This window comes from Anguilla anguilla, chromosome 1, assembly GCF_013347855.1.
Source record: "Anguilla anguilla isolate fAngAng1 chromosome 1, fAngAng1.pri, whole genome shotgun sequence".
Taxonomy (NCBI): domain Eukaryota; kingdom Metazoa; phylum Chordata; class Actinopteri; order Anguilliformes; family Anguillidae; genus Anguilla; species Anguilla anguilla.
This window is the reverse complement of record NC_049201.1, coordinates 86,299,562-86,309,561: the sequence shown is the minus strand read 5'-3', so window position 1 is coordinate 86,309,561 and position 10,000 is coordinate 86,299,562. Positions and strand designations below refer to the sequence as shown.

At 50.2% G+C, this 10,000-nt stretch overlaps 1 protein-coding gene across 1 annotated transcript in view; it reads right to left on the bottom strand.

Moving 5' to 3' along the window:
• Nucleotides 1–10,000, bottom strand: part of LOC118214643 (CUB and sushi domain-containing protein 1-like) — a 247,803-nt gene that overhangs the window by 127,123 nt on the left and 110,680 nt on the right. The window contains 1 exon segment of the mRNA XM_035394776.1: nt 1,251–1,363. Coding sequence (XP_035250667.1) covers nt 1,251–1,363 — 113 coding nt within the window.

Here is a 10,000-nt window from a genome sequence, read left to right as displayed (position 1 = left end):
TGTGTGTGTGTAAGTAAGTACTGTGGTGTGTGTGTGTGTGTGTAAGTAAGTACTGTGTGTGTGTGTGTGTGTGTGTGTGTGTGTGTGTAAGTAAGTACTGTGGTGTGTGTGTGTGTGTGTGTAAGTAAGTACTGTGGTGTGCTCAGAAGGCCAGTGTCCGTGCCGTGTATGAAAGCCATTGAGCAGGGCTCACAGGCTCACAGGCTCACTGGCTGACAGGCTGCAGCTAAGCCCCGACTGGCTCTGTATCCCCAGGGACAGCCTTTCAGAGCCTGCTCAGCTGCCTGACACAGGTGTGCCTTCAGCTCCGTCTCCACTCTGCCCCTCTTACCTGCACAGCCAGTCCTGACCAGCTCTTCACTTCAAAGCCAGCTGCTGCTCTGAGTACTGTATGTGGATGTTTTACTTGTTGGCGGCAGCTGCTTGAAGTCTTTGTATTTATGAACTCATGCATAAAACAGACAAATATGTGGCGGTCCCTGTGTGAAAATAACACTTGTGAAATATAAATGCAAGAGTTTGAAGCTGTATGTTGCACAGAGTATCTGAGATGCTCTTGGATCATATGCCCATAACAAAAAAGAAGTGCCACCAGGAAAGGCCAGGTCTCTGTGACTCACTGCCTCTTTGACTCACTAACTCTCTGACTCACGGATTCTCATTGACTCTTTTGCTCACTGCCTCTCCGACTCACTGAATCTTTGACTCACTGACACACTACCTCTCACTGACTAACTGCCTCTCTGACTCATTATGGGTTGAACACATGCGTGTGTGTGTGTGTGTGTGTGTGAGTGTGTGTGTGTGTGTGAGCGCGTGTGTGTGTGTGTGAGTGAGTGTGAGTGTATGAGTGTATGAGTGTGTGTGTGTGTGTGTGTGAGTGTATGAGTGTATGAGTGTGTGTGTGTGTGTGCGTGTGTGAGTGTGTGTGTGTGTGTGTGTGTGTGTGTGAGAGTGAGAGTGTGTGAGTGTGTGAGTGTGAGTGTGAGAGTGTGAGAGTGTGAGAGTGTGAGTGTATGAGTGTGTGTGTGTGAGTGTGAGAGTGTGAGAGTGTGTGTGTGTGTGTGAGTGTGTGTGTGTGTGTATGTGTGTGTGTGTGTGTGTGTGTGTATGAGTGTAAGAGTGAGTGAGTGTGAGTGTGTGTGTGTGAGAGTGTGAGAGTGTGAGTGTATGAGTGTGTGTGTGAGAGTGTGAGAGTGTGAGAGTGTGAGTGTATGTGTGTGTGTGTGTGAGAGTGACAGAAAGCAGACCTTGGTACTGCGCGCGGAATCCTGACTTCCTGTTATTCCCGTCCGATGTGAAGTGCAGCCTCAACCAGTTCTTACTGCTGATGATGGGGGGAGGCAGGCTGGAGCCACTGAGCCTGAGAGGAGAGGAGAAATGGTGGGGGAGAGAGAGAGAGAGAGAGGAAGGAGAGAGAGCGTGAAGGGGAGAGAGAGACGGACAGAAGAAAGCATGAGGACCACAGTGTTCTGGCAGAAGGACAAATGCAGGATGAGCAGAGAGAGCAGAAACATGGGAACACAAACCCCAGAATGTCCTGATGCCACAAGGGCCGCTTCTCACTTCCTCTGTGCGAGGGAGAGAGAGGAGACAGAACCACTGGCTTCCGACAAACAAAGCCAAACCCTCTCAGAAAGCATGCATTAGACAAGCACCTACAGGCTGTCACCAGCAGCACTAAGACAAGCACCTACAGCCTGTCACCAGCAGCACTAAGACAAGCACCTACAGCCTGACCACAGCAGCACTAAGACAAGCACCTACAGCTGTCACCAGCAGCACTAAGACAAGCACCTACAGCCTGACCACAGCAGCACTAAGACAAGCACCTACAGCCTGTCACCTGCAGCACTAAGACAAGCACCTACAGCCTGTCACCAGCAGCACTAAGACAAGCACCTGCAGCCTGTCCACAGCAGCACTAAGACAAGCACCTACAGCCTGTCACCTGCAGCACTAAGACAAGCACCTACAGCCTGTCACCTGCAGCACTAAGACCAGCACCTACAGCCTGTCACCAGCAGCACTAAGACAAGCACCTACAGCCTGACCACAGCAGCACTAAGACCAGCACCTACAGCCTGTCACCAGCAGCACTAAGACAAGCACCTACAGCCTGTCACCAGCAGCACTAAGACAAGCACCTACAGCTGTCACCAGCAGCACTAAGACAAGCACCTACAGCCTGTCACCAGCAGCACTAAGACAAGCACCTACAGCCTGACCACAGCAGCACTAAGACAAGCACCTACAGCCTGTCCACAGCAGCACTAAAACAAGCACCTACAGCCTGACGACAGCGGCACTAAGACAAGCACCTACAGCCTGTCCACAGCAGCACTAAAACAAGCACCTACAACCTGATGACAGCAGCACTAAGACAAGCACCTGCAGCCTGTCCACAGCAGCACTAAGACAAGCACCTACAGCCTGTCACCAGCAGCACTAAGACAAGCACCTACAGCCTGTCACCTGCAGCACTAAGACCAGCACCTACAGCCTGAGGACAGCAGCACGTTTTCCAGAGCTTTGCTGAGCATAACGTGCATCACGTTTGTTAGGCAGCTCAGCCATGTCTGCGCCTTTTTTCCTCCAAAGGAAAACAAATAATTTTGAAGTTAACAGAAGCATAACGACTCTCCTCCACAGATCTTTAGAGTGTGGACTGTCGCTGCAGGAGAGCTAGGCTTGTAAAGGTGGCTTGCTGTGCTGTGTTACAGGGTCACTCATCGCCGGAGTGTCACCATCAATCCAGGGTACTGAGAAGCAGCAGATATACATGCGCTTTCATCCCAAAAACAATACCCGCTTAAACCAGGAGAAGATACATTTATTACAGACCAGACTACATGGCAGGGACCTGAAGCTGGAATTCTGGAGGGCTGCAGTGTCTGAAGGTTTATGATGTGTTTCAGGACTATTATCTACATCATTTATTCCACACACCTTAAAAAGGCCAACATTGGCTACTGAAATTAGCACACACTGCGGCCCTCCAGGACTGGAGTTAAACCTGCAGACACTGCGGCCCTCCAGGACTGGAGTTAAACCTGCAGACACTGTGGCCCTCCAGGACTGGAGTTAAACCTGCAGACACTGTGGCCCTCCAGGACTGGAGTTTAAACCTGCAGACACTGTGGCCCTCCAGGACTGGAGCTAAACCTGCAGACACTGTGGCCCTCCAGGACTGGAGTTAAACCTGCAGACACTGTGGCCCTCCAGGACTGGAGTTAAACCTGCAGACGCTGCGGCCCTCCAGGACTGGAGTTAAACCTGCAGACACTGTGGCCCTCCAGAACTGGAGTTAAACCTGCAGACGCTGCGGCCCTCCAGGACTGGAGTTAAACCTGCAGACGCTGCGGCCCTCCAGGACTGGAGTTAAACCTGCAGACACTGCGGCCCTCCAGGACTGGAGTTAAACCTGCAGACGCTGCGGCCCTCCAGGACTGGAGTTAAACCTGCAGACGCTGCAGCCCTCCAGGACTGGAGTTAAACCTGCAGACACTGCGGCCCTCCAGGATTGGAGTTAAACCTGCAGAAACTGCGGCCCTCCAGGACTGGAGTTAAACCTGCACACACTGCAGCCCTCTAGCGCTGGAGTTTCAATGCAAGATCTCTAATCTCTCATTTTAGATTAAAGCTAAGGTCAACCGAACACCACACGTTTGTAATAATACACATCTTTTGGGTACTCGGCATTACCCTAAAGCAATATTGGCAACTCCGCATGAGTTCCTGGTTAACATCCTCTGCAAACTTTTTTGTCTTTTATGCAGTCAAGGAGCAGGTAGTTTCAGACAACCTGACTTTTGTACATGATAAAATATGGAATTTATTACTCCAAAGGCATATCCACTCACTCACTCATACACTCACTCGCTAATTAGCATCACTGATATCAAAGCCATTGATCTGAAATTCACCACTAATCTGTGTTCTCTGATCTTGCCGCCACTGATCTCAAATGCACCACTCGCTAATTAGCATCACTGATATCAAAGCCACTGACCAGAAAATCACCAGTAATGTCAGTGATGGCTCTGAGATCGCGTGGTCAACCGCGGATGATCTATTTATGATGACACACACAGCAGCCGCCACAGAGCATCACAATGAGGCCGTGTGGACGAGAGTTTAGCTGGAAGAGAGGCGTTTTTAACAAGTGTCTGTACTTCAGGATTAATTTGATTTTTTAATGAATACTGAGACAGAAGTAGCTCAGCAGCACAGGAAAACAGCCGGGCAGCCCTCAGAATACTGGATACGCGTTCACTTTAGAGTGGGGGGGGAGAGAGAGAGAGGAGAGAGAGAGAGAGAGAGACAGCAAGATACAGAAAGAGAGAGAGAGGGAAGAGAGAAAGAGCAAGGCAGAGGGAGAGAGTGAGGAGGGAGAGGGAGAGACAGAGAGAGGGAAGAGAGAAACAGCAAGCCAGAGTGTGTGTGAGAGAGAGAGAAACAGTGAGAGAGAGAGAGATAAAAAGCCCCTCACAAATTAAGACCTGTTTTCTCATCAATATGTCTCCATGGCTGTTGCTTTTTACAGCCCAGATCCCCATCACTAAATCACAACCATTACCAGATGACTGCAGGAAACCAATAAAACTAATGAGCTCCATCCCTCCCTCCTCTCCTCTACTATCAGACTCTCCATCCCTCTCTCCTCTCCTCTACTATCAGACTATCAAACCCCCTCTCCTCTCCTATCAGACTCTCCATCCCCCTCTCCTATCCTCCACACTCTGGGCTCTGCTCAGTCACCTGGCACATGCCCTCTGAGGCAGAGACACACAGTCAGACAAACAAACGTCCTACAAGTACTGCCTCAAACTCACGCTGACCTCGCTACCCCTCTCACCATCTCCCCCAAAACCACACTCTGTCCACCCAATTTCCCGAAGGTCACAAAAACACGTCACACGGAAGTTCTCAGTCAGCTCAGTTTGAAAAACAAACAAACAAACAAACAAAACAAACAAAAAGACAGGGTCAGTACGCGTTCCATTATTACCGGCTAGCGCAGTTTAACGGTTGCAAGTGAATTCTGTTCGTGAGCACTGAGTCTCCGAAGGTGAGCGGTTTTCCGTGTTTCCCTCCCTCTCTCTGTCCCGCCCCGGGGTCGCGGTAATTAAAGAGCACAGAGTGCTCGTGTCGGGACTCTCGGGAGCGCCTCTCCTCCGTCTCTCCGCTCCAGGCCTGGGCTGGACCGCCGCGGGAGACTCTGACCTGCTCCGTCTCTCCGCTCCAGGCCTGGGCAGGACCGCCGGGGGAGACTCTGACCTGCTCCTGCTCCGCCTCTCCGCTCCAGGCCTGGGCAGGACCGCCGGGGGGGACTCTGACCTGCTCCTGCTCCGTCTCTCCGCTCCAGGCCTGGGCGGGACCGCCGGGGGAGACTCTGACCTGCTCCTGCTCCGCCTCTCCGCTCCAGGCCTGGGCGGGACCGCCACGGGGGACTCTGACCTGCTCCGTCTCTCCGCTCCAGGCCTGGGCAGGACCGCCGGGGGAGACTCTGACCTGCTCCTGCTCCGCCTCTCCGCTCCAGGCCTGGGCGGGACCGCCACGGGGGACTCTGACCTGCTCCGTCTCTCCGCTCCAGGCCTGGGCAGGACCGCCGGGGGAGACTCTGACCTGCTCCTGCTCCGTCTCTCCGCTCCAGGCCTGGGCAGGACCGCCGCGGGAGACTCTGACCTGCTCGGTCTCTCCGCTCCAGGCCTGGGCGGGACCGCCGCGGGAGACTCTGACCTGCTCCTGCTCCGTCTCTCCGCTCCAGGCCTGGGCGGGACCGCCGGGGGGGACTCTGACCTGCTCCTGCTCCGTCTCTCCGCTCCAGGCCTGGGCGGGACCGCCGCGGGAGACTCTGACCTGCTCCTGCTCCGTCTCTCCGCTCCAGGCCTGGGCAGGACCGCCGCGGGAGACTCTGACCTGCTCCGCCTCTCCGCTCCAGGCCTGGGCGGGACCGCCGGGGGAGACTCTGACCTGCAAGCGACCCGCCGCAGGCCGGGGAACAGCGGAGTGAATTAAGCAGCGCTCGGTCCACCGCTCGCGGCGAGAAAAACGCTTCCCCGGAGACCAATCACACGCACTCCTGCCCGCGGAGAAATTACGCTCATACTCCTGCCGTCCCCGCGACTTCCCCCCGCGGTCTCACACACAGACCGGCTCGGGCAGCCCGTTACGGTAATGCAGCTAAAACCCTCAGCACCGACAGCTCATGGTGGTAATGCACTGATGCAGAGCTAGTGATGCAGCAGTAATGCTGATTAAGAGGTTGTAATGTGGCAGTAATGCTGAGTAAGAGGTCATAATGTAGCAGTAATGCTGAGTAAGAGGTCATAATGTGGCAGTAATGCTGATTAAGAGGTCATAATGTGGCAGTAATGCTGATTAAGAGGTCATAATGTGGCAGTAATGCTGAGTAAGAGGTCATAATGTAGCAGTAATGCTGATTAAGAGGATTTAATGTGGTAGTAATGCTGACTAAGAGGAAGTAATGCGGTAGTAATGCTGATTAAGAGGTCATAATGTGGCAGTAATGCTGAGTAAGAGGTCATAATGTGGCAGTAATGCTGATTAAGAGGGTGTAATGTGGCAGTAATGCTGATTAAGAGGTCATAATGTAGCAGTAATGCTGATTAAGAGGTCATAATGTGGCAGTAATGCTGATTAAGAGGTCATAATGTGGCAGTAATGCTGATTAAGAGGTTGTAATGTGGCAGTAATGCTGATTAAGAGGTTGTAATGTGGCAGTAATACTGATTAAGAGGGTGTAATGTGGCAGAAATGCTGATTAAGAAGTTGTAATTTGGTGGTAATTAAGGTCTAGCGATATGTTGATATATTGATATTTTTTACATTGAGCTCATATCAATATTGACAATAAGACAATTTCACGAATATTTGAACTATCCAATATATAGCATACAACATAAATGTCGTTTCGCAACAATCCTAATCATAAACGAATAACGACAACACTGCGGGTTCATTCCCTGTCCCAACCAAATACAATCCGGGCACCACTGGCGCATGCCACGGATCGTTTTTATTTGCATAGCTAGCTAGCTAACTAACCAACTAGCGCTAGCTTGCTGGCCAACAGCCAGACTTTTTACATGCAAAAGACTTGAATGTTACTCATGATAACGCTCCCAAATGCTCACTGTGTTCTGGGGGTATCAGGAATGAACAGGCAAAGACACTGCCCATGAAAAGACAGCAGTCTTCACATCTTTTGCTTTCGATCCTAACACAGCTAAGTTCAGTGAGTGCTTAAAACAGAATCCAAGCCAACTCATCCTGAAATAAACATAGCCTGCTTTTCTCGCTTATTTCATAACCTCAAAAGCATAATCCTCCTACTCATAAAAAAAAACTAGGGCAATGAAAAATAAAAGAACAACATACCCAAGAGGCTGGGTTTTACTTTAGCTGTTTTAAGAGTAGAAGTGGCACGGTCACAGTGATTGGCAGGTTCTCATTATCAGTAATTTGCCCCAATGGTCAGAATAAAACCATCACATACACCGTAAATGTGTAAAAAAAGCTCCGCTTAACCAGAGTTTATTATTCACAAGGCTAAAGTCAATGAATTGTTACCGTAGTGTTTTAGTTCCAGTCTACATATGATCAAATGCCATTGAATATACTCAGTCATTTAGACACTTTCCATCAATATACTGATATTGAAAAAAAATCACGATGTTGCAGGACCTTGGTGGTAGTGTTGATTTAGAGGCTGTTATTTGGTTTTAATGCTGATTAAGAGGTTCAAAATGGAACTCATTCCTAAAATTATTATGTTCTGCGTTAATCTCCGGTGCAACCTGTATTTCATTGGTCATCTGCCGAACCTGCAAAGGGCCAACTGAAGTGATGTCATTGGGGTACAGTGATTTTATTCAGCTAACATTTTAAAAGAGCTCACACTGACAGAAGTGTAGTGTTTGGTATTTCTTATGCAGGCAACGTGGTGATGCACGTTTTAGTGCGGACTGTGGGCTGCCAGTGTTTAGAAATTAAACTGTTCACAGCAAAACAAAATGCTATTATTTTTCAGTTTATAAATTTGGGACCAGTAAGTATGAATATCTTTCAGCACAATGAACAATTTAAATGCAAGAGGAAAGTCATTGCGCAGTGAATTTAACCTCTGTATGTTTATATGTGTTTATATTACTGCAGGCTATTCTAGTCCATATTACAAAGTGTTCCTGGAAGAGCCAGTGAATGATTATTGAATTGCATATTCCAGCATTAGAGACAACAGCCAATTTAGCCATGCAGACAGATCTGAACATAAACAGCGACTGTGTGGCCAACCAGCAGCAGCTCTAAAACGACAGCTCTTTCAGGGATACTGAGGCATTCATCACTGTACGACGCACACGGTAATTATTTAAAGAACCGCACTTCATTTGAGGTGTTTTACATTTTTTGATACATCTATATTAGAAAAAACGATCCTCTCTAAGAGCGGGACTACCTGGTGTAATGGACGGACACAGCGCTGGTACATTTCACTTAATGTGCAGCGATTTCACGCAGACGAAGGAGCCGCTTTAACCTCAGATAAGCCACACAAAAGAGAGGGCGGTAAGCCTGTCTGTACAGATAATACTTTCACACATATTACGCTCTTACACTTTAAACATCACATCAGTCATTTCCCTTTTATTTTTTTCCACAGAAACAATTTCTGCTTCACCGGAGAAGCGAGGCGCAGGGGCAACCCACTCAGACTGCAGGAGAGCTTTCACAGGTCATCCTTCACAGTTTCAACAGCCCCCCCCCTCCCCCCCCCCCCCCCCCCCCCCTCGAGCTTTCACAGGTCATCCTTCACAGTTTCAACAGCCCCCCCCCCTCCCCCCCTCCCCCCCTCGAGCTTTCACAGGTCATCCTTCACAGTTTCAACAGTCCCCCCCTCCCCCCCTCGAGCTTTCACAGGTCATCCTTCACAGTTTCAACAGCCCCCCCTCTTTTTCTTTTTTTGCTCCCACGGTGCGTTTCCACAGGGCTCAGCCCCAGAACGCCATGCAGGGGCTCATGGGTAATCACACAGGCATGACCACACAACAGCAGACCCATGCTAAACGTGCTAATCGTGCTAAGCGTGCTAGCGCGTGATTAAACGCCGCCATCGCCGTTCCAGGGGAGGTGTAACCGCCACTCACAGTGGGCCATTGCCTGATAATGACACCCAGCATAGCAACCGTTACCGGGGAGCGGTGAAGCATTACATCACGTTCTATTGTTTTTACACGAGTGCCTCAGGCAGATCTGTCTAACATTGTTCCCTGGCCAGTGAGTGTATGCGCACCATCACTAAAACCCCAGCGTTAGCGATGCCAACCCAAAACCAGGATGCACACAACAAACATCCCAAAAAACCCATTAAAATGATGACGCAGTAACCGTAACCAGTAACCAGGGAGAGAGGGGAGCCCCACTTCCTGTGCTCCACCTCCCTGCAGTCCTGGGGATTGCGTTACAAAGTTCAAAAGTTTTCACCTTAATAGTTTGAGCAAATTTGAACGATGTCAGAGAGCATTTTCACCCAGCTGGAGCCAGCATCTACCTGAGAGCACCCTTCACCAAGGGAATCTGCGCATTTCCAGACGCAGTGGTTTTCTGCAGACACGTCTGAATCCTGTCAATAGTCCAGTGCTGGGCGCTTCAGTGTCGAGGTTCTCATTCACAAGACAAGGCAGCTTTTGATTATTTTCTCCACACAGAGGGAGGTGTGAGCCAGGTGTGGGTTAGCTGAAAACAGCTGAGAACGAGGAGAGAGGGACACGTTCGCGTTCTCAGGTATACAGTAACCTGCTAGCCGAGAGGATGGGCATGGAAGCCAGTACACCACACTGAGCCAATCACAGCACAGCGTCTGCATCAGACCCACATTTAAACAGCTTCTATTGTCAAACAGCCTCAGATTTCCAGCCTCCTCCACCTACCCACGCTCACAGAGTCGCGGCCTCGATGCTGCCCCCTACTGGTGACA